General features: G+C 36.0%; 2 protein-coding genes across 5 annotated transcripts in view; both read right to left on the bottom strand.

Annotated features, from left to right (window-relative positions):
• The window catches only part of LOC131672143 (uncharacterized), a 984,265-nt gene that overhangs the window by 914,288 nt on the left and 45,670 nt on the right, over window positions 1-24,307 (bottom strand). For 3 of the 4 annotated variants that reach the window (XM_058949194.1, XM_058949184.1, XM_058949166.1), the window contains exon 3: window positions 11,563-11,937. The exons of the other annotated variant lie outside the window; for it this stretch is intronic. The gene's annotated coding sequence lies outside the window, so the exon portion shown is untranslated. The remainder of the gene's footprint in view (window positions 1-11,562; window positions 11,938-24,307) is intronic. 4 annotated transcript variants of the gene reach the window in all.
• Window positions 4,453-5,330, bottom strand: LOC131672345 (piggyBac transposable element-derived protein 3-like). Its single transcript, XM_058949503.1, has 2 exons — window positions 4,784-5,330; window positions 4,453-4,697 (listed from the first exon to the last, which is right to left on the bottom strand). The coding sequence occupies exons 1-2, from the start codon at window positions 5,328-5,330 to the stop codon at window positions 4,453-4,455; spliced, it is 792 nt and encodes a 263-aa protein (XP_058805486.1).

Genomic DNA, 24,307 nt, shown 5'->3' with positions numbered 1-24,307 from the left:
AGAATTCTAAGCAAGAAGTCTGTGAAAACCGCAGAAAAAACTCCCCGACTACCGAATGAACCCAGACCCAGCACTTCTAAACTTAAAGTGGAGGTTGAAAAAAGGACTAAATTAGACAAGAATAAACCTTTACCGAAGAGACTAACGGCGTTACGAAAAACTACATTGGATGCGGCAATAGATGATTCCAGATTGAAATCCAATGAATTGGACAAGGAAATCCCGCCTCAAGTTAGAGAGCGGGAAGAAGTAACGTTGACTGATGAATTTGCTATCGAAGTTGCCGTGAAGGAGGTTGATAGCAACGAGTTCATTAAAGATTCGTCTTTTTCGTACACATCAGTGCCAGTGGCTCGGATTCTGATAGCGAGACCGGAATGAAACAGGCAAGCTCCTCTCGGGGACCCTTGTTATCCTCAACTAGGATGGAGGATAAAGATCCGAAAAATGTCCAAGACAGTACGGATGACAGACCCCCGATAGAAGATCCGCGACATAGTGAGCTGAGAAAAGAAACCGAAACGGAAGGGGACAACTCAAGCGATGAAGTTCAGAGTGATAAATCGGAATTTACTGAACGAATAGAGTTAGACGTTAGTCGACCTCAAATCAGCGGGAACTTTGGAGAAGACGATGAATTAGCAGAAAACGAAAGTTCCACTAAAAGATGCGAAGAACGAGCCCCGGCACAGAGGACTAGTTTATCGGCAAACGAAGTGTGGAAATCAGCAGAAAGATTCGAAGCTAGTTTGAGAAGACATAAAAGTTTAGATAATGAATCGTACTATTGGGATGACATGAGCCTTGCGCGATACAACCGAACCATAGAAATACCTTCTCATTTCTCAGATGGAGACCCCCCCCCCCCAAGAGCTATAAGAGACGCTATGGAGCCTTGTCCCATATGATGAAATAAATGATTCTGATGAGGTAATGGCGAATAGAATAACGAAGTTAGTGGAAGATTCGCAAAAATTAATGGAAACTCATCTAGAACACGACAGTGGCCCGGACACAGATCGCCCGGACGAAGATGAAAGTCAACGTCTCTCGATACGACTAAAAGAGCAAGTCCTGAAAGAATTAAGGAAGCTGAAGAAACTTTAAGGCAGCCACGATATCGACAGATATCAGTAACCCCAACTATTAAAACAGGAATACCGGGAGCCAGAAGTACTCCTATGGCTAAAGGACCTCGACTTATGGTAAGATTCGAAGGGCTTGAGGGCATACCCGAAGAGTCAGATCCTAGAAACAAGAGCCCTGTAGAATTACACTTTTCAAAAACACCCGTAGATGATGAATTATTCTTCTTGTTACCGCCGACAGGACCGATTAACCAATATCGAAGACCGGAAGACTATAAAAACCCAAGCTCAAGCAGTGAAACCGGAAGCAGAAATTCTTCAATAGGACCTGCAAAATATATCTTACAAAATAATGTAAGCACGAGCCAACAATGTTTAACCTATCGACGAGATAACATTGTACATTTTATATCGCGAGACTGTAATGACCAAATTGCTATTTCGAAATTATTAAGTGAAATTGGGGCTATAGACCTACGCAATATGAGATCTTTGAAACCTAAGGTCGGACAAATACTAACGACCAGATATAAAAACCATATTTTCTCTGTAGTCATAAAAGACAAATATAATGACTCCATTATTATAGAGGCTATAAACGTCGGACTTACAAATTTAAAGAAGGTACTGATTAAAAGAAATATAGTAAGTTTCCGGACTGCTAGACGAGGAGACTATACCGATGACCTTGGACCTGGATTACTAACAGAAATATTAATAAGAATTTTTGAGAAGAGTCCTATAAAAGTAATTGTTTGTTATGGGAACATGATTCTCCCACGGGCAAACCAGCTGACCGAAATAATTAAAACACTACATGACAGCCTAGTGGGTGGCCGTAAGGGTATTAACCAGACATATCAGAAAATTCGAGCAAGATATTATTGGCCATAAATACGAAAGGACATCTTAAATTACGTACGGAAATGTCCGAGTTGTCTTGAGAAGAAAATTGATCGTCACAAGACTAAGGAAACGATGCTGATTACGGACACACGAATCGAGGCGTTCGACAAGGTATCGATAGACACCGTAGGAAAATTACGAACCATTCCTAGTGGAAATTCTCACCTGCTGACCATGCAATGCAATCTGACCAAATACTTAATTGTAGTGCCAATAAAGGACCTTAGAGCAACCACTATTGCTGACGCATTAGCCAGACATTTAATATACCTATTCGATGCCCCTAGAGCAATATTGTCAGATAGCGGGACAAGCTTTCTTTCGGAGATTGTAGAATCACTATTACATTTATTCAAAATTCATCAGTTAACAACTTCCGGATATAGACCTCAGACTAATAGGTCTCTTGAGAGAAGCCATGCACCATTAATCGATTTCTTACGAATATATTCGGAGCAATTCGACGACTGGGATCGGTTAACCCCCTTTGTCGTTTTCACATATAATACGAGTATACATAATGGAACTGGTTACACCCCCTTTGAACTAGTTTACGGACGAATCGCTCGTTTCCCCATGAAGATACCTAGGGAGGAAAAATGAGGGACCTATAACCAATATCTACGCGATCTAGTCTTACGTTTGACAGAACTGAAGATAGCGGCGGGTGATAATCAAATTCGTAAAAAGGAAAAATCTAAAAACCAATACGATAAACACGCTAAACCCTTTAAAGGGGAAGTCGGCGATTATGCCTGGATATTGAATGAAACTCGGGTAGGAAAAGCCGATAGCTTTTATAAAAAACCCCTGAAAGTTGTCGAAATTTTAAATCATAAAATCGTTTTATTAGAATTACCCAATGGAAAAACAATACGGAAACATATGGATAAATTTAAGCTACAGTCGTAACTATATAAATTCAATTATTCACTTATATTATCTATTCTACATTCTTCGTCTACACTATTTACTTTGTTCTGTTCTTTCAGGTACTATTTCTTTTAATATACTTCTTTTCGTTTAATATGTATCTAATCTTACTCTCCTTTCTCTCCGTATTCGCCTCGTCTATTATGGACCCCAAGCTTATTCTATAGCAAAGCTAGACAGCAACCCAGGAATTTAATACGAAAGAATAGATCCAATGAGAATAAAGAGGGCAGATTGGAAAGTATACATATCCATCGACCTCAGTTTGTTCCTGGCGAAAGCCACTGCTATAATTGACCTACGGTCGCTACTATAAAATTGTACTGGGCATCTCGATGAGGAAACTTGCAGTAATATAATCGGCAAGGATCACATTGATCTGAAGACAATCGCTCTTGAACAAATACAAATGAAGATTCAAGGAGCTATTGAGAACATGGGACATATACAATCACCCGATGTCCAAGGACCTAAAAATATCAGGCCAAAAAGACTGGTACCTTTTGGAGACATAGGATGACTGAGTCATAGTTTATTTGGATTAGTGACTATTGACGAAACCGATAAAATAGAAGCCAACATAAATCAATTATATGCGGACCAAAAGGATATCATTAAACTTTTCAATGATAGGACCCATATAATCACCACAGGAATGGAAAAACTATATAAAATGATAGACGTTTACGGGGACAGAATTTATAATTTAAACCTCTAAATGCGACAAAAATTCAAGAAATTAGAAAATGAAAATACCCGACTTGCGATTGCGCAAATAAAGATTGGACCAAAATCACGAGCTTTTGCCTCCTTCCGTTAACTATTTTGTTTATATATCAATAAAGGGGACCATTTATATTATTTTACTATTATTATTTATCATTATTATATATATTAACCCATTAACGTCAAATGTGCACGTTTGCTCATGCCCACTTTGAACGCTGTATAGAAGAATCAAATCGAGCAAAAATGATCATGCAAACCATGATTTCTGATAGATTTTTCAATGAGCTTTCAGAATATGGGGTGAAAATTCTGAATAAAGCTTTTTTGAGCCTCATTTTTGCAATTGTAGGAAAAAAAATGTGAAAATTTTCAGATTTTTTTTTGAAAAACCAAAATTTTGACAAACTTTTTCGTCAAGCCAATCATTTTCGAATAAAAAAATAGCAAAGTTTTACTCTTGTTGAAACAACTAAAAATGTAGGCTATAAGCAAGATACCTATGTTATCAGACTTTTTAGACAAACATATTTTTGCATACCTATAAAGGCCACATAAAAAGTGACATAGCATGCCTATTACATAAAAATGGTGAAATATAAATCTGCTTCTATCATAAACCAACGGGTGCGGACTCAAGAGCTCGTCACTTCTCCTGTAGTTTATGACTCCAACCCGCCCGATAGTTTGTCCTTACTCTTGCTCCAACTCATATTCCGGATATAGTGAATTCTCTCACTTTTTCTTTCTTTTACGCGGGATTCCCAAACAGTTTTTGTACGCGTGTAAATTCCATTTTTTACATAATCGTCGTGTTCATTGTAGCAGTGGCATTTGTAGCCGCAGCTTGAACCAATCTTATCATGATTATCCATGTCCATTTCTTCGAATGTATGCTTGGCCGCACTTGATTTGCATGTTGATCATGCAAATCGACACCTCCCATGAACTTGTTGTAAATGCAAAATGTATTTGGAAATGGTATTGCTATTTTACTTCTCGATTCTTTATCATAACGACTCACATTAGACATTGGAGTGACTCCTGAAACCGTCGAAAGGATAGATACAGGCTTGGAATCCATTACAGTAATGAAATTCATCCCACTCAAGTTATCGTGTTTTGCTAACCAGGTGCCCCGTTTTGCTTTCTAATATCATTTGTTGCTTTTATTCTATTACTTCTTACTGTACCAGTGGCTCGAAGACCATTTATTTTCAAATGAAGTAATAGATCTGGACAGCAAAATAAATTGTCAAAATAATAATGGTATTCATTTAGTTTCCTTGAAGTGCAGTGGTGTAATAGGTGCTGTAACATTTGTAAAACGACACGTGAACCAAGAGCAATATTTGGTAGTAGATTATCCTTTGCATTCTTTCCACAATAAATCTCGAAGTGAAATAAAAAACCACTGTAGGAACATAAAGCCCATAATTTGATACCAAATCGTATCGGTTTCCCTTTGATGAACTGTTTGAGAACCCATCTATCGTAATATTTAGCCATCATTTCATCTATGGACAGTGTAGTCAAGAAAAAATTGAATCTCTTGATGTTTTTATTGAAAATATCAACTATTTTCCGAATTCTCCAGATCCTATCGTCCTTATCTTCCTCTTCTGGATTAGAATACTTCAAGTTAGATTTTATTTCATCAAACTCAGTTCTTCCCATTGCAAATATAACCGGATCAGCGCATAAGAGAGGATTAGTAGACCAATAGACTCTTTGAGAATGCCTCGTATTATAAGAAGAAAATAACAAAATACCTAGAAACACATCAAATCGATCGCGAGTAAGTTGATAACCATTAGATTCGGTACATTCTATGATGACTTTCTTCAAATCATCAGAAAAGAAATACTCAAATAGTTCAGTTGGCATGTTAGATAGAATAATTTTTTTATACTTCTCAAATAATAAGTTTTTATTAGTTACATCGTCTGGATACTGCTTTTCTCCATCAACCTAATTATAATGGTAATTGTTTTCCAATGGGTTTTGGGACGAATCGTATTGATAGAAAATTTTTGCATATGATATTTTGGGAGACGAAAAATTGCAATCGATGTCGCCATTGTTGGAACTCTCATCATCCGATGATGCTACATCACTATCACCATCCTCATCATCATCATCATAGGTATCGGACTCGCCCGAATCTTCGGGATTAGGAAGATAAATAGCTTCATTGAACTGATTATTTTCAGTAGTTTTAACGAGTCAACCGTAACCCTCCTTCGACTTTCTAGAACGATTACTTATTCTAGGAATATTTATTCTATATCAAGACTGGAATAAAAACATTGAAGTAACAGAGAGAAACTACTACCCTGAATTTGTCATTCGAAAACAAAATAATTGACAAGTGAAAATAATGAGAATGAAATGTGAGGAATTTCAATTATAGATTTATCAATAAGGATGGAGTTGTAGTGCAATTAAAAATATATAATTTTTAATGGAAAGATATTATGTATTTATGCGTGTTATGCAAACGTTTGCCAATGCGTAACAGGGCACGGAATTAGTTAGATATTTTTTATTAAAAAATGATTGGCTTGACGAAAAAGTTTCATACAATAAAAAATGCTTAAAATCATTCGAAGAATACGTGTGAATTTTCTCAAGATGTTTTGAGCCACTTTCGATTTTTTTATTCTGGTCATTTTCCGGAAAAATTAGAAAATTTTCCAGTATGTCCTGGAAAAATTTATACGTATGAGTATTCTTTCAATAATTCTAAATACTTTTTGTTCAGTGAAACTTTTTCATAAAGCGATTTCTTTTTGAGTAAAAAATTAATTAATAATTTATTATATTTTTTGACTTTCGGACGCCATTTTGTATTTGCGAAGTTGATTTTTGATGTTCTTAGAGATACGATTTTAAAGGAAAAATAATTTGTGCACGATTTCTGGAGATTTGAGACATCTAGCTCAAAGGATTCTCTGTCAAAATTTTGGTTGTTCAAAAAAAAATCTGAAAATTTTCACATTTTTTTTCCTACAATTGCAAAAATGAGACTCAAAAAAGCTTTTTTCAAAATTTTCACCCCATATTCTGAAAGATCATTGAAAAATCTATCAGAAATCATGGGTTGCATGATCATTTTTGCTCGATTTGATTCTTCTACGAGGGTGGTCCGACATGTACTGAGCCTCACCGCCCGATGACGCCACTCTCACAAAAGAAATATTCTATCAGGTAGTACAACTTTCTCGATGGTTACTGTCAAGATTTCAGCCGGATCGGAGTTGTAGTTTATTTTTGAGAGAGTGTGAAAGCAAGTGTGTCCGTTGATTTTTGAAAAATGGAAAAAGAGCAGTATCGGTCGATGATTCGATTCTTGTTTTTGGAAGGGAAATCGCGCAGCGAAATCAAAAAGCGCTTGGATGCTGTGTACGGTGACTCTTTTCCTTCGATGGCGACCGTCAAAAATTGGTTTAACGAGTTTCAACGTGGTCGCACGTCGATTTTTGAAGAGCAACGTCCAGGTGCTCCGAAAACGGCTACCACGGAGGATAACGTGACAAAAATTCACGATCTCGTATTGGCAGATCGACGATTGAATGTGCGCGAGATAGCTAAGATCGTAGGCATCTCAAAAGACCGCGTGGATCATGTCCTGCATGAAATTTTGGGCATGAGAAAGCTGTCCGCGCGATGGGTGCCGCGTTTACTCACTCCGGACAACAAGCGCAACCGTGAGACAACTTCAGAGCAATGTCTCACGCTGTTTAAGCACAATACAAAGGAGTTTCTGCATCATTTCGTGACAGTTGACGAAACATGGATCCACTGATATACACCAGAGACCAAGGAACAGTCGAAACAGTGGACTTTACCCAGCGAAAGTGCTCCGAAGAAGGCGAAGACTTTTGCCCCATTGGCCGGAAAGGTGATGGCCACCGTTTTCTGGGATTTACTAGTTATGATCTACATCGACTAGCTGGAGAGGGGCAAAACGGTCACAGGGCTGTACTATGCCGAATTATTGGACCGATTCGACGTCGAATTGCAGAAAAAACGGCCCCATTTGGCGAAGAAAAAAGTGCTCTTCCACCATGACAACGTACCGGCTCACACCTCCGCCGTCGCCATGGCCAAATTGGTCGAATTAGACTACGAACTGCTACCCCATCCACCGCATTCTCCGGATTTAGCCCCGTGCGACTTCTTTTTGTTTCCAAACTTGAAAAAGTCACTCGCTGGGCAGAAATTTGAGTCGAATGAGGTGGTAATCGCTGCCACGGAAGCCTACTTTTCAGACCTCGAGGAAACGTATTTTTCAGACGGGTTAAAGAAGTTGGAGCATCGCTGGGCCAAGTGTATCGAACTAAAAGGAGACTAAGTTGAAAAATAAAACGCCACGTTTCCAAAATTTTCGTTTTTCTTTTGTAGGCTAAGTACAATCGGACCACCCTCGTATACAGCGTTGAAAGTGGGCATGAGCAAACGTGCACATTTGACGTTAATGGGTTAATATTTTCTTTCTGTACTACCCTCATTGGACCCTTCCAAATCGTTACCGAGGACGGCAACGATTCTAAGGGGGGAAAGATGTTACGTGACGTACCATCTGTTATCTTTTACGATTAAAATTTCGCTTTCGAGAGTCCCGTTCGTGTTGCGCTAAGGCCAAGGACATAGCTATAAAACACCATAGCTAGCAGTATTCGTGTGCGCGGCTCGGTGAGAATAAGCAGGAGAAGCTAATTCACGCTGCTGCAGCATGCTGCGACAGTATGCCGCAGTCAACGTGCTTTGCTATGTAATACGAGCCGATTAGAAACGCGTAAACGTCTAAAGCGTATGCGCTAGAGAGAGAAGAAATGCGAGGGACAAAGGATATATAACAAACTGGTGAAAACAACGATAGGAGATTAGTCAGTCAGGACTGAGCGCCAGAGCAAGAAGGCCGCAATATTTCCGAATTCAGAGTTTATCTCGCCAATTTAAATTTAAATTTAGTTTGGTTTAATTTGCCCGAGTTATCCGGTATTACTCTTTTACTTAATTATAAGTTGAGTTCAGTTTACTTCATCAGAGCTTGAGTGTTAATAAAAGGCGAAGAAAGACAGCAACCATACAGGCAATTTGTTCACGCCGCTAGGACCAAGGAAATATATTAATCCACAGTATTAATTGGACATATACAAATATACGCGTACATTTGACGGACCTTATCCGTTTAAAAAAAACAAAAGGAAGGAAGACCACATAAATAAAAAAAAAAGCAATAATAATACATAAAGGACCGAACGCCAATAACTTTATTAAAAATAAGTGAGTACCATTTGTTAATAAATAATAGACAACGCGAGGCGAAGATCACGCGTCTATATATATATATATATATATATATATATCTCTCTTTTTCTATTTTCGTTCGAATATTTATTCATGTACTTGAGCTTTATAAAATAAAGTTTATAAATACTATTAAACGCGCTTGAGTATATCCATATGTTTTCCCGTTATTGTTTATTTGATATATAATCAATTGCGGATAGATATATACGAAAACGTCCGATCGAATATCTCACGATCACGGTATCGGGAGCCCGGATTCAAATTTACAAAGATTTTGTTATTGACGTGCGAACGGGACGGGGTGCCCGAGAGCCTGACTGCCGCCCGAGTCAAAGGCCTCTCGGCTGTTGAAAGGCCTACACAGGGACAAATTCGCCTCGGGCGAATTGTCACCTATCACAGAGGCCCACAAAAAAGTTAAGTTTGATGTCCGTCAATAAAACCTCAATATTCCAATGTATTTTCTCCCACTGAATTCGAATCCGCCGTCCGTTTCATTTCAGCACCTCAGATTGTGACACGTAAAATTAAATTCAGAGGAAATAGCAATAACTGATTCAGAATATAAATCTTGTATATTTTTAGAGTCGCTGAATCCGAATTCAGTGTTCGATTCTGCAACGGTAGTCGATTCAATTAATCGAACCGTTCGCGATTCTGATTTTCGCGCGTTAGTTCTAAGTATTGAGAGAGAGAGGGGGCGCGCGATCTTTTGAATTGGCAGTTACGACTCAGCTGTTGATACGAGTGGATATCGCCGAATTTTGTTTGCACTGTTTTTCTCGCCGAGTAATAGTTTTATCCAGAACAATTACGCGCGCGAGTGCAACAACGTGATCAACAGATTGCAGCGTTACGGTAGCAGCAGATTTGCAGCTAATAGGCGGTACGAGGCAACGCAACTGATAATCCAGGATCAGAGTCAGTTGATAGTTTTACTGACATCAACAATTACGGCTGATCACCGTAATTGCACCGCAGGGTAGGTGCACCTCCCTTAATTATCACGTGACAAAATACATTTGGTATTTTGTCCAACCGTGTTAGCGTTAATTTTTTTTGTATTCGCGCCGAGCGTTAGATCACGCCAATATTCGAATCTTCTCTCTCTCTCTTTCTCACCGAAAATTATTTAATTGTAAATCCTATTCGCGTGCGTCAGTCTTTCGGCCCGACAAAGACTGTAGAGATTTTTTATTAATAAAATCTGTTAAACTTATTCGCCGATTTCGTCATATAATTTTCCTAGTAGTTTAAGCAATTGAAAAAGCCTTAGGTTTTAATCCGATTACAGCTAGGGGATTAAGTGGATTAGGAGTAAAGTCGCTTACACTTAAAACTCATCGAGTGTCACAAGGCACGTGACTTAAGGTGAGTTCAACTCCGCTTGATCGAAGACAACTAAGTTAAGTCAGCTGACGTTAAGGCGAATACACGTATTAACATACGTGTTAACGGAGCGGCGGTTTGCTCTGCATCGTGGGAGTTTTCTCTTAAATAAATTTCTCATTTTGTGGATTTATCCCCCTGTTACAATTCATATTAACATTATTATTGTATAGTCTACTCCCATGAGGCCATTTGATATTTTTGCAATTTTGACATGAAATTTCTCTAAAACAATATAAAGTAACCTTGAAATGACCTTTAGGGTCATAAAAAAATAAAAAAATACATATCTGAATGTAAAATTTCTCGTTCTTCTAGAATCTAGATTTAAAAAATTCTGTTTTTGCATCGTATGCAAATTTGAAATTCAACTGATATACTGAGATGAAACGGACGCCGCATTCGGATTTAGCAGAAAATAATACATAAGTATATTGAGGTTTTATTGATGGACATTAAGCTTCACTTTCTTTGTACGCCTGTATTATGAATGCGGAGGGTTGGTGAACAAAGCCAGTAGAGGATAACACCTACATGGAATGTAGGTGTGTGTATGATGTGTGATGTGTGTGTGTGTGTAATGTGTAATGTGTGTGTGATAGGCGCAATTGGATATATTGTAGGTTTCGTATATGAAAATGTATTGAACAAAACCATGTTAAAAAGTTGAAAAAAAAAACCAGTTTTTAGACTTTTTCTCGAGACTCGCTATACAATTTGTTGTAAAAAAAACTCACTTTTTATTACTAAAATATATTACCGTCATTTAACGAAGCTGACTAATTGCAATTTGAATATTTCAGGAATTTTTCAAGGTAGACTAAATCAGTATCATGGCCCACGAAAATCATGTAAATTCGTTTGATTATGCAGAATGTGTGTGATTTCTCTCAAAGTATACAAATTTATAATTGCTGCGAAAAAAATATTTTTGAAAAAAATCAATTTTTCGACTGTACGCATATGATGGGGTCTATGAAGCTCAGAATTACGGCAATACTATTCTTTTTGCTCGTCGAATGTGTGATGACTAGTCTATCGATCGTGAAAGGGGTGTATTTCGACTATATTAAGTAAACAGAATATCTTAATTTTGGTATCAATACACTTTATCTAGTTCTTTAGATATATAATTATTATATCTTTTATACCAAAATTGTTCATAAATTTAGTAAATTTGTCGTAATGTATGAATACTTACAGTAGTAAAAGCGTTTCATTGTATAAAGTGATCTATAACTCCAAGAACATCTAGATTCGTAAAATTCAGTGAATAATTTAATACTAAATTGTTGTAACATAAAACATGAACATTTGGCAATAAAATTATCGATGAATGTTCCGGACAGATCTATGTTTAATGGTAATAAATCTCTAATCAGACGAGGGTCATACATTATACTTTAAAGATTAAAATCCTATTTTCCAATCAACTTTACATAAGTCATTGGGGTCAAAAAAACAATAGAACTTATTTTTTGTAACGTTGTTTCCATCTAACACTAATATTTTAGATTGAGAATGATCACATTCTGTATTTTTTTTTAAATTGAACTTCTTATATGACATGGATTACCTGTAAAAAAAATTAGAATATTAATTACATGAATTGGAAATAAATTCAATCTAATGGTATTGTAGCAAACAATAATCTAGCAATTTATAATATAATTACAATGATATTACGTATTCATATATCATTGTAATATACTTGTTTATAAATACATGTGTCGTATTTTTATATCGTTAGCTCGTTCTAGCTTGCAGTTATAAATTTAATTAATAATCTGTTAAAATTATTTGACGTTATGATGCTTGCTACCTCTCCTATAATAAAATTACGTATTTTTATGTGACATGGAAATATCCCTTGAATCACATGTACGGGCCTAATAATATATATGTATGTGTAAACAAGCTATATACACGGCAGCTTGTACGAAGCTTAATTTTGAATTTTGAATCGTAGGCGCAACCGATTGCTGCGGAATCTAGGCCATGAGCGGTAGCGACACGAAGCTGAAAAAGAACTCATTGCAACTAATCACAACGCGGAAGCACGGGGTACGATAGGCATTTTGGCGGTGCATCGGAGGTAGTCACGATACCTGACTGTAATGGCGTACTAGGTGTACAGCTGAGATTTACCTGATGGTAGGTGAAGTTGGTGCGCAGTGGCCAAGACGCATCTGCGCAGTTAAGAAAGTATTGCAAAGGAAGTTGTGGTTTCGTGCGTGTCTTTTCCGTGGTCTTTTCTTTTCTTTTTTTTATGTTTTGCATTTTGTTATACTTTTTTGTGTGCGCCGTCCGTTTCACAGGTGGTAGGGGTGATCCAGATGGGAATAACGAGACTCAGGCTGCAATGGCTGGAGCGGTGCGCAGTCTGAAGAGCGTGTATGCGGTCCAGTTTAAAATGATTTAGCACATGCGCAGTACAACTTACTGTCAATTACGCGATCGCTGACGTGCGTAGATGTCGGGAACACTAGTTGCTAGTTTATGATGCCGTCGACTGCAACTAATGCAATTTGTTTATGTACCACTTGTCAGGGCAGTCGAAGTTACAGCATTTGAGGGCGAGTATAGTTAAAACTCTGCGAGGACGTGCTTACTAGATTATATGCTCGCCCAAGGGCTGAGTGCCGGGGGGAAGGTGACGGTACTCGTGGATTGCGTTTTACGGGTGTTCGTGGCATCGACGCTACTTAAGATCGAAGCTCCAATTTACTTCGATTTTCTGTCAGGGCAATTGCACGATCTTCTGTATGATCAGACGGAGATACGAAAAATGACCAGAATTCGTGCACTCGTTTTCAGCATACTCGAGGTTGGAATCAGTTCTCCGCCCTCGTAATGACAGGTGGTGTTACATCTAGGTTGTATCCAATCGGCCGAGGGAGGGTTAAACTCTATTCCCCAGTGGTCATACTATATCATCTTTGGGCTCAGAAGTGCTCCACCGTACCATAACCGAGCAGGGAATTGGGAGCGCTCTGACAGACTCCGATTCAGGTGAGGGTACAGAGACATCTGTGATATTCGCAGGTACGCCCAAGGAGAAGCATACGGGGAGTGCCCAGAGCAGATTTTCTTCTATAACATCACTTATTGCTAGTCATGAGAGAGGCGATAAAAGCATTAGAAATTTTTACCATTAACACGCAAAAACATGACGCCATCGCATCTATTGTCGTATCCATAATCGAGCCGCTTATTGCTGAACCGTTAATTGCCGTTGAGCCACCTATTGCCGAACTGCCTACTGCCATTATTGAAAAAGAAAAAATGTAACTGATTGGAAAAAAGATGCTTACTTTATAACCATGAAACTTATAGTCATCGAGACGATATTTATTAAGAAAGTTATTGCTGAGACCCTTGATGAATTTCAACTATTTTTACCATCAAAAGTTTGCATTACGTTGATAAAAAATCGAAAATTATTAGACAGTCTGATAGCATATGCAAATAAACGTAAGCTGTTTTATGTACTAAAGTGAATTACATTGCATTCAAATACCGGTTTCTTAGAGATAAGTGAAATGAAATTCAAAAAATATTAAGTTTTGTATTGGTTATTTCCAGTAGATTATGGGTCGCTGAATTCAAATCTGATCTTAGAATTACTCTATCACATCTAATTTTTAAAATATCCTAATCGAAATAGCAAAAAATGTTGTTTTTTACTGTTTTTGAGGTACAATCATATCTTGAATAAATTTCTTTTTGGTAAATTGAGTACGCTGTCTCAAATGAACACTCTTATCCTTTAAAAACATTTTTTAAGTTTAGAATATCTTTTTATCTGTCTAAGATATCGTCATTTGAAGTTTACTTTTATAGCAATTTTATTGAAGCCTGAAAATAGAGGGAGTCATTTAAAAATCGATGTAACGTAATTTTTTTTTTAATATTAAAGCTTTATTAACTTTTGACAAACTATTTAGCTTTTAAGATCACTCTTACAATTCGTGAGTGATCTTATACAAAAGTAATATACATTGTTTAAATAGTGTTTAGATTTCTAAGTTACATTCTGTAAAGAATTGATGTAAAAATGTAAAAAAATGTTTACAAGTGGTATAAACTCTTCCAAGAAGGCCGAGAAGACACCGACGACGAACCTCGTTCTGGACGCCCCAGCACATCAACAGCTTATGAGAATGTTGAAGAAGTGAAGAAAATAGTGTTGGGAAATCGTCGAATTACCATTAGAGAAATTGCTGATGATATTGGCATCTCATTTGGTTCGTGCCAATCAATTTTGACGAGTGTTTTAGACATGAGACGTGTGTCAGCGAAGTTTGTTCCGAAATTGCTCAATTTCGACCAAAAGAAACGTCGCATGAGCATCGCCCAAGAGCTACTGAATGACCAGATTTACTCAACAGGGTTATAACAGGTGACGAAACATGGGTATACGGTTATGACGTCGAGACTAAGACTCAATCGTCCCAGTGGAGGCATTCTGGATCACCAAGAACAAAAAAAGCACGCCAAGTTCGATCAAATGTAAAGGTTTTGCTTACAGTTTTCTTTGACTGCAGGGGCGTGGTGCATCATGAGTTCTTGCCACAGGGTAGAACAGTAAATAAGGAATATTACCTGCAAGTTATGCGCAATTTGCGCAAAGCAATCCGCCAGAAACGTCCGAATTTGTGGAAAAATAAAAATTGGCTTTTGCACCATAACGCCCCTGTTCACACATCGTTGCTTGTGCGCGAATTTTTGGCTAAAACCAACACAGTAACGATGCCACAGGCACCGTATTCCCCAGATCTGGCCCCCTGTGACTTCTTCTTGTTCCCAAAACTGAAGAGGCCCATGAAAGGACGGCGTTTTGCCACGATTGAGGAGATAAAGACGGCATCGAAGGATGAACTAAACAAGATCACAAAAAATGATTTTTTGAAATGCTTTGAGGATTGGAAAAATCGTTGGCACAAGTGCATTATATCCGAGGGGGATTACTTTGAAGGAGATAAAATAAAAATTGATGAATAAATAAATATTTTTTGAGAAAAATAAAAATTCACCTTACTTTTTGATCACACCTCGTACATTACTTTTGTATAAGATCACTCACGAATTGTAAGAGTGATCTTAAAAGCTAAATAGCTTGTCAAAAGTTAATAAAGCTTTAATATTAAAAAAAAAAATTACGTTACATCGATTTTCAAATGACTCCCTCTATTTTCAGGCTTCAATAAAATTGCTATAAAAGTAAACTTCAAATGACGATATCTTAGACAGATAAAAAGATATTCTAAACTTAAAAAATGTTTTTAAAGGATAAGAGTGTTCATTTGAGACAGCGTACTCAATTTACCAAAAAGAAATTTATTCAAGATATGATTGTACCTCAAAAACAGTAAAAAACAACATTTTTTGCTATTTCGATTAGGATATTTTAAAAATTAGATGTGATAGAGTAATTCTAAGATCAGATTTGAATTCAGCGACCCATAATCTACTGGAAATAACCAATACAAAACTTAATATTTTTTGAATTTCATTTCACTTATCTCTAAGAAACCGGTATTTGAATGCAATGTAATTCACTTTAGTACATAAAACAGCTTACGTTTATTTGCAGATGCTATCAGACTGTCTAATAATTTTCGATTTTTTATCAACGTAATGCAAACTTTTGATGGTAAAAATAGTTGAAATTCATCAAGGGTCTCAGCAATAACTTTCTTAATAAATATCGTCTCGATGACTATAAGTTTCATGGTTATAAAGTAAGCATCTTTTTTCCAATCAGTTACATTTTTTCTTTTTCAATAATGGCAGTAGGCAGTTCCGCAATAGGTGGCTCAACGGCAATTAATGGTTCAACAATAAACGGCTCGATTATGGATACGACAATAGATGCGATGGCGTCATGTTCTTACGTGTTAATGGTAAAAATTTCTAATGCTTTTATCGCCTCTCTCATGACTAGCAATAAGTGATGTTATAGAAGAACATCTGCTGTACCTGGCAACAAGAAATGTTTATCCTCGTGTGTTTTTATTATTATTATTATTGTTTTTATTATATCAACGAGATCTAATATTTTTTTGACTAGTCAAAACCACCTTATCTCCAGAAGTAAATGATGTAGTCGTTGCAGGTGTTGACGGCTTTCAATATAGAATTCTTGACGCTTTTAGCTTTTTTATGTCAATTTTGTTCTCAGCTTTTATTTATTACTTCAAAGATCTATAAACTCGAGCATTAGGGACCCTGTCATGCCCAACCACCTTTTTATTAGCCCTCGGTATGTTGAACTGATTTGGCTCAGGATAATCAGAGGTGTCGAAATCATCAACGTCCCAACATAAAATATCGTAAATGTTTGTATTACTTATTTCATGTACAAAGTTGTCTGTTAGCGAACAAAAGCTTTCAAATGGTCACTCCTCATAGCAATCTACGTGTATTAGTGACAAAAACTGTACAAGAGAATCTTGGATGAGTTCAAAACCACAAATCGTAAAAATTAAATTTCACAGATATCTTCATCAAATATATCACTACTGTGATAATTTGAACAGACTATCAAGAGCATCAAAATCTTCCCTCTCATATATTAATCTTTTTCACAAAGACATGTTCTTTTCTTTCTCCATAGTCTTGCCGTACACGGCATTGTTAAATAGCTTAAAAAGCATCTTTTGAAACTTATTTTTGGCCTGATTGCGCATCGCATTGATCAGATCTATATATTTTTTAAGCCGTGGACTTATATCAAACTTCGGAGCAGGATGAATCCTCTTTCGTTGCAAATCATGCTTTATTATTGTCTCCTCCAGTCTCTACAGTGATGATACGAGGGTGGGTCACTAAGTCCTTAGAAAATCCAAGAGATGGCGCTCAAAGCATCCCAACTAATGTTGCATAAGCAAGCGTCACTATTAAATAGAATGCTTCTGAAGTTTCAGCCAGATCCATTAAATAGTTCCATTTTTATCGTCGATCAAAGTAAACAACTTTTGTTTCTTGTTAACAATGGAAAAAAGTGAGTTCCGAGCGGTGATAAAATATTATTGATTAAAAGGTGTTACACTGAAAGAAATCAAAGCTGAGTTAGATACAGTTCATGGTATATCTGCCCCTACGTTTGCAATTATTTACAATTGGGTAAATGACTTTAAACGTGGCCGTACATCGACTGCAGATAAACATCCTTTAGGCCGTCCTGTACACGTGAGCACTCCGAAAATGATCAATGTTGAGTGTGTTGAGTGCCCGAAGAATAAAATTGCGCGAAACAGTTGAGACCACAGGGGGTTGGGTTGGGTTTCAGAAGGTAGAGTCACTTCGATTTTGAAAAATTGGACATGAGAAAAATTTCGGCAAGATGGGTGCCGTGTTTGCTCTCATTGTCAGTCGGGAATACACGCAGTCGAGTGATGGCGGCTGAAGCTTTCTTGGCGCGCATCCACTGTAATCCGGACGACTTTCTGCATCCATTCACAACTGTAAACAAAATGTGGATACACCATTACATTCCTGATACAAAGGAACAGTTAAAACAGTGGATTGTGAAAAGTCAAACAGGTCCAAAGAAGGCGAAAACAGTGAAATCGGCCGACAAGGTTATGGCCACTGTTTTGTGGGATTCACGTGGAATTATCTTCATCGGCTATTCAGGAAAAAGACAAGCAATCACCGAAGAGTATTATGCGTCGTTAGACGACCGGTTAAGCGAGAAAATAAAGGAAAAACGTCCTCATTTGAACAAAAAAAATTCTGTTTCATCAAGACAATGCACGAGTGCACACTTGCTTAGTTTCAATGGCTAAAATTAAGGAATTGAAGCTCGAATTAGTAGACCATCCACCGTATTCATCAGATTTGACCTGTAATGAATTTTTTTTATTTCCAAACCTAAAAACAAGGCTTGCCGTACAAAGATTTATCTCGAACGAAGAGGTCATAACACAAATAAATGGCTATTTTGAGGAACTTCCACAATTATTTTTTTCTGATGTCTTAAAACAACTTGAAGGACGCCTGGAAAAGTGTATCGAGCTAAAAAGTGATTATGTTGAAAAATAAAAAAAAATTGTTTTTCTATATTTTTCTAAGAACTTATTGATCCACCCCCGTACATTATGGTACAGAAAGAAAACTATTCTCTTCAATAAAGTAATCTGTTATATTGCTGCTGACTTGATCGTCTTATTGAAAATGTCGCTCTAGAATATGGTATTTTAATATCGTGTTTAGTATTCGTCTAGATTTATATCTATTTCTTCAACACATTTGATAAAAGATATATTTTTCCTTCATTTATAGAATAAGGGTAACTTAACTAGGAAATTCATTAGTAATCTCTTTGATATAAAGATGTGTCTCGCATCAGCTGAGTTTGTGAAAAAATACAGGTATCATGTTTGATTTTTTATAATAAACGTATACGTGCTATAAGTAGCACCACGATACTTTTCAGTAAAATGACAATGATCTTGAACTTATTGAACTTTTTTGTCGAAAAGCTTCTAACATATATCACAAAATTTTCTTATATATGATAAACCTCAACATGAAGAAAATAAAGTTATACACATTTCTCTTGAAGAGTTAAATGTTCCATTGATAGTGCATTGCCGTACAAGTCTTGTAAGTGCGCAGCTAATTGATACAACTGTTGAGTAATCTTATGGACGTTCATTGAGAATGGTAGTCTACCTATAACTGTTATAATAAGATAGTTAGTCACCATAGTTACACTTTATGAGAAAATCAACACTAAGCGGTTCATGATACTAATATTCATTTACGTTATTACTACGAGGTTTCAATGAGATTCCAGAGGAAGAATATACAATGTATTGTAGGACACTCATTTTTGAATATTGTAAATTTTAAACATTATTTTATTATAATTTTGTAGTATCATTTTGTACTTATTTATATTTGCACAATCAGTCTCGTTAACTTTCAATTTTGTTCAGTTCGAAAATAGTGCAGCAACAATCCCATATGTGTGATTTGGCTTTGCGAACTATCAAATGATAAACCAATCGTAACAATAGTTTTAGCTAAATACAGTAAGTTTTATTATATATTAAATCGTTCTATCTAGTTTTCATTCAGATCGCCTAAGAATTCTTCACAAGTAGATTGACGTGTTTTTCCTTCTGCTCAACAATTGGCAATTGTACTAAAGTTTCATAGATTACATTTAATTCATAAAGTACATGTTTTGCTGAGACATTATCTTGGAATGCAAAACTCTTAAAATTGTACTTATTTCCATGTTTAGTACATATTGAAACATAATTAGAATTCTTCTTCACTGAAGATAATACAGAAAGAATGGTTCACTTGAAACATTCAATGTCGTTCTGTACAATAATATAATATCACTGAATTATTCGTTTTTTTTTCATTAATAACGATAAATCTATGTAGAATCTCGATCTCGTAGGATTTTGCTCATTAATATCAAAAGCCAGATTTACAATCAATAAAGAGACCATCTTGAGCTTTGTTCTTCGAATTCTTATACGTTGGTACTAATAGGCTTCAACACAGCATTCACTTTCAAATTATTGTTTTTTCTAAAATTTCAATAATTTTTGCAACTAACAATTTTTTAGCATCTGACTGGAAAAAATGCAAATCAAGATATTTAAAATTGCTTATAATCTCATACTTTATTCTATTCTTGAAAATAATAAAAATGTCACTCCAACGAACCATTGAGTCACTAGTTACTTGTCGCTGCTTAGATTTAATAAATACTACAGGTTGAGCTGAGGTACTGAATAGTCCTATAGTAAGCTTAAAACCAGCTCCAACGAAATGTTGCAAGACTAATTTGACATTCTCACAGCAAACGTAGAATGTTGTTAATCAGACACATTAATGTCTTAAGTTTCTATTTGTTGGCTGGAGTTGAATCTGGTGAGTGAATAAGGTCTGTAGCCTTTTCGATATTCACTGAGCCTAGTTTTTACCACCAATAGTCTAATGTTAGCACGATCTGTCCTCGTAAGACGGTAAGAACTCATAAGCGTTAATAGAATTTTTAAATATTAGGAAATTTCAATGAATTTTCACATGTACGTATCTATCGGTGTTAGCGGTAAACTGATCAAACCTATTAGCACAAGTATCTTATCTATGTAGAATAATAGAGAAAAAACAATAGAAAGGAGATTGATATCGATCAAACTTTGGTGGCTCCACGGTTGAGGATGGCATTTGGACGTCTCGATGTTACCAGCAACGGTGGCTGAAGCAACAGTGAGGATTACGAGTAGAGAAGAATCGAAAACTACTTTTCACTTACAATGACAATACCATCATATGGTTGCTTACTTGTAAACGTACATAGCTTTTTTTAGCTCCAGTTTCAATATTTAACATTTATATTCCACAAATTATCATGTATTATGAATATCGAAATATTAAAAATAATTTATTATGTATTATTTCATAATAGTATTTCCTACACAATAATTTTATGAAAGGAGCTTGTCCAGGGATAAAGAACTACAAAATCTACAGAATACAATACTAAAATAGAAAAGTAAAAATCACTTTACAGCTGACAAAAATCCACTTGACAGGGAACAAATATTTAGCTTGGAATCTTTACTATACCACAACAAAGATCTTCCACAAAATTTCAAGAACAAAAACAAAAAAATAAGAAGTAGTAATTTACAAATTTCTGCAAGAACAAAGACTATTAAAAATAGCTATATAAGAACAATAACTCATTTCAACGTAATTTGAATTGTAAAAAGCTCCAGCAATCATTATATAAAATATTCAATGAAATTTCGTACTACACATCGGAAATTGGTATGTATATAAACGCTATTAGATGTAAATACCAACATATGTGCAAATGGATAGTGCAATCCATGCAGGGTAGGCCATTTTAATTGACCCATTCAAATATCTTCGAAAATAAACAGTAAAAAAAAACAGTTCATATAAAAGTTGACGCGGATGAAGGGGGCCGTCTAACCGTAAAGTTGGTTTTTACCTTGAACTTTACTTTCAAATTCATTTGCAGGTCAAAGGGTTTTTTTCAATGGTCTCTTGAAATTGCTGCACAAGCTTGACGAAACCGGTCCATCATGTCTTTTCTCGTTGTTGACCTTTGTGCAAAAACAACATTCTTTGAGTAGCCTCACAAGTAGAATTCAGGAGAAGTTATATCAGGAGAGTTCAGAGGGTAATTAACTGGACCCCCTCGATCTATCCACCTCTCATTATAATTTCGGTTTAGAAATGTTCATACTGTTCACGCGAAATGGGGAGTTGCACCATCTCGTTGGAGCCACATTCGTTACCGTGTTACCGACTTCTTCCAAATGTTCGAGGAATCGATCCGTCAGCAATTGCAAATAGCTATGTTGATCCATATTTCTATCTAGTGAGGATTTTCGTCAGACCAATAGTGATGTAACGGTCCAGTCTGATTTGTCTCTTATTTCCTTCTGCAAAGTAGCTACCCGTCATACACAAGACAATCAAAGAAAAGCGGTAATTGAGCGAAGGCGCTTTTCTCACATATATGCAAATGTGTTAGGGCAACTCTGCGAAAACATTACCATATAAGGAGCGTGACGTCACGACCCTGGGAAAATTTATTGTTTACAACAGAAAATCGACAATTATAAAGTTTTTCGAATAAACTAAAGTATTTTTTAGTCAATTTTGATGCGCTGATCCTGAATTTCATGTTGTTATAACTCTCAAGTCGATATTTATTAGTCAAATTTAATTTACAAGTAGATAGTGTTAGTTATTTTACAATAAATAATTATATTGTTAATTCGAGTATGCGATTACGTCCGCGACGTATTAAAACAGAGATGCAAGAATTTGACACTTTGATAACTAATTATTCACTAAGTTATCAATAAATAAAAAATTTATAATTTTTTTAAACAATAAAAATTGCACTGTTAGATAGCGAATCGATCGTATGTATCTGTAAAATTAATGATTAGGATTGTTACTAATTTGCTGATTTTTAAAGTGTTAAAAAAGAAATGCAAATCCGTTTTTTAATTATTATTCAAAATTAGAAAGCTACATCAATCATTTCTAACTTGAATAACGTTCTTCTAATTACAAGCAATTTTTTCATGTAAAAATTTTCCATAATTTTATTGTAAAAGTGACGTAATTTGATTATGAAATTGCATAACTTATAACTTTAAAAGGCGATTTTTCCTCGAGAAGCGATTTATGTTAAAAAATTTGTCATTCCATATTTGATTTTTTGAATCATAAGATTACAATTTCGATCGAGTCATTTTGCGACAAAACATGTGCAAAGTTTGTATCAATTACGAAAATAGCGTTGTAGGGGCTACCAAGCGTAGAAAGGAGCCCATTTCGCAAGTATAAATTCGCTCGTCGCTGCGGCAAGAGGACTCACTATCCTACCTTGCTTAGCAGCGCGAGCACTGTTAGAGAAATAAAGCCTCAGCAATTTCCTGAGATAAATTTCTTATTCAGTGGTTAGCCTGCTATACTCCTATCCTATAGATATCTAAGTGCTCAACTCATGTGACTATCTCTCTCATGAGAAAAAAGCAGCCTTAGATATCTTCCTACCTAAAATACATTTGCTGTTGAGAAATTAAGTTGAGTAGTGGTTGCGGCGCTGTCGGGCCTCTCCCCGATAGATGCGATCACTCTTAATTGCATTTCGAGACAATTCATCGAGTTAGAAAGTCTTGTGGTTTGCTACTCGAAAGATTTTCATATATCATTTAGATTACACGCGTGTCAACTTCTTGCTTTTCTCGGAGACGCGATTGCGAATTCAATACAAAAAGTCCGAACTATTGTTTTGATAACGCGAGATAGACTCAAACGTTACATTGATAATTATGTCTATTTAGATGACCATCATAATAAAATTTTGCCTCATCTGAAAACAGAACATATCTAAAAAAGTTTGTATGATTTTCTGTCGTTTCTAAAGCCCACCGGCAAAACTCGACATAGGCTTGAATGTGATTCAGTCTTAATTGTTGAACCAAAGTTATGTGGTAAGGATGGTAATGGAGAGCATTAAAAATTCTCAAAGCTGTCCTTTGTAGTATACCGATTTCCTATTCAATTTGCCAACTGCTTACGTGCAGATAAAGATGAACAGCTGCTAGGACGGTTACAGCACAAGGATCACTTGCGACGTATTCGCGATGCCTTCGTTGACGAACAAAATATCTACCTCGGACTTTTTCATTCAACTATCGTATTTTCACGTGAATAGGATGCCTCCTCGAAGGATAACGTTCAGCATACAGTCGAGCCACTGCACAGTAATTGGTTTACATTCTCCTAGGACCATTATCATATCGACAATATCATCCGGACCATAGTCAACCATGATCAAGTTTTGGTTCAACTATGATTTTTTTGAGCTAAGATTTTTTTGAACGAGGATTTTTTCGAACTATGTTTTTTTTGAGTGGATTTTTATTTTCTATTGAATGATGATATTCGTTTAATATTATTGTTAATATTATTTAAAAATTTTATGATATTCTATCTTATGAGTTATTGGGTAATATTGAGTAATTAGGTTTTGGGTTTAGTTGGTTTAGTTTCTATTTTTTGGATTCTTATGTTATTGGGTTCTTAAGTTATTGAGGTTCTTAGTTATTGGTTATTGGATTATTTGGGTTATTAGGTTATTTGGGTTATTGAGATCTTAAGTTATTTCTCGTGAAAATACATCAATCACGATTACTCTATCAGTAAATGCTATTAAATAGTAACCATAGTATTTTTTAGCATGTGACCTTGATATGACCTTGTAAAAGATATAAAAAAAATTTGGAAATATCGTTTTGAACTTAAAATTTCCCACTTTCTGAATCCAGTATCAAAAATAGGGGTTCCCATTGAAATAGAACTCTTTGATCTGCAAATAACCTTGAAAGTAAAGGTCAAGAACAAAACCAACTTTA

Source organism: Phymastichus coffea, unplaced genomic scaffold (genome assembly GCF_024137745.1).
Source record: "Phymastichus coffea isolate CEN01 unplaced genomic scaffold, Cenicafe_Pcof_1.1 PCOF00011, whole genome shotgun sequence".
In the NCBI taxonomy this organism is placed as follows: Eukaryota; Metazoa; Arthropoda; class Insecta; order Hymenoptera; family Eulophidae; genus Phymastichus; species Phymastichus coffea.
This window is presented reverse-complemented; position numbering and strand designations above follow the sequence as displayed.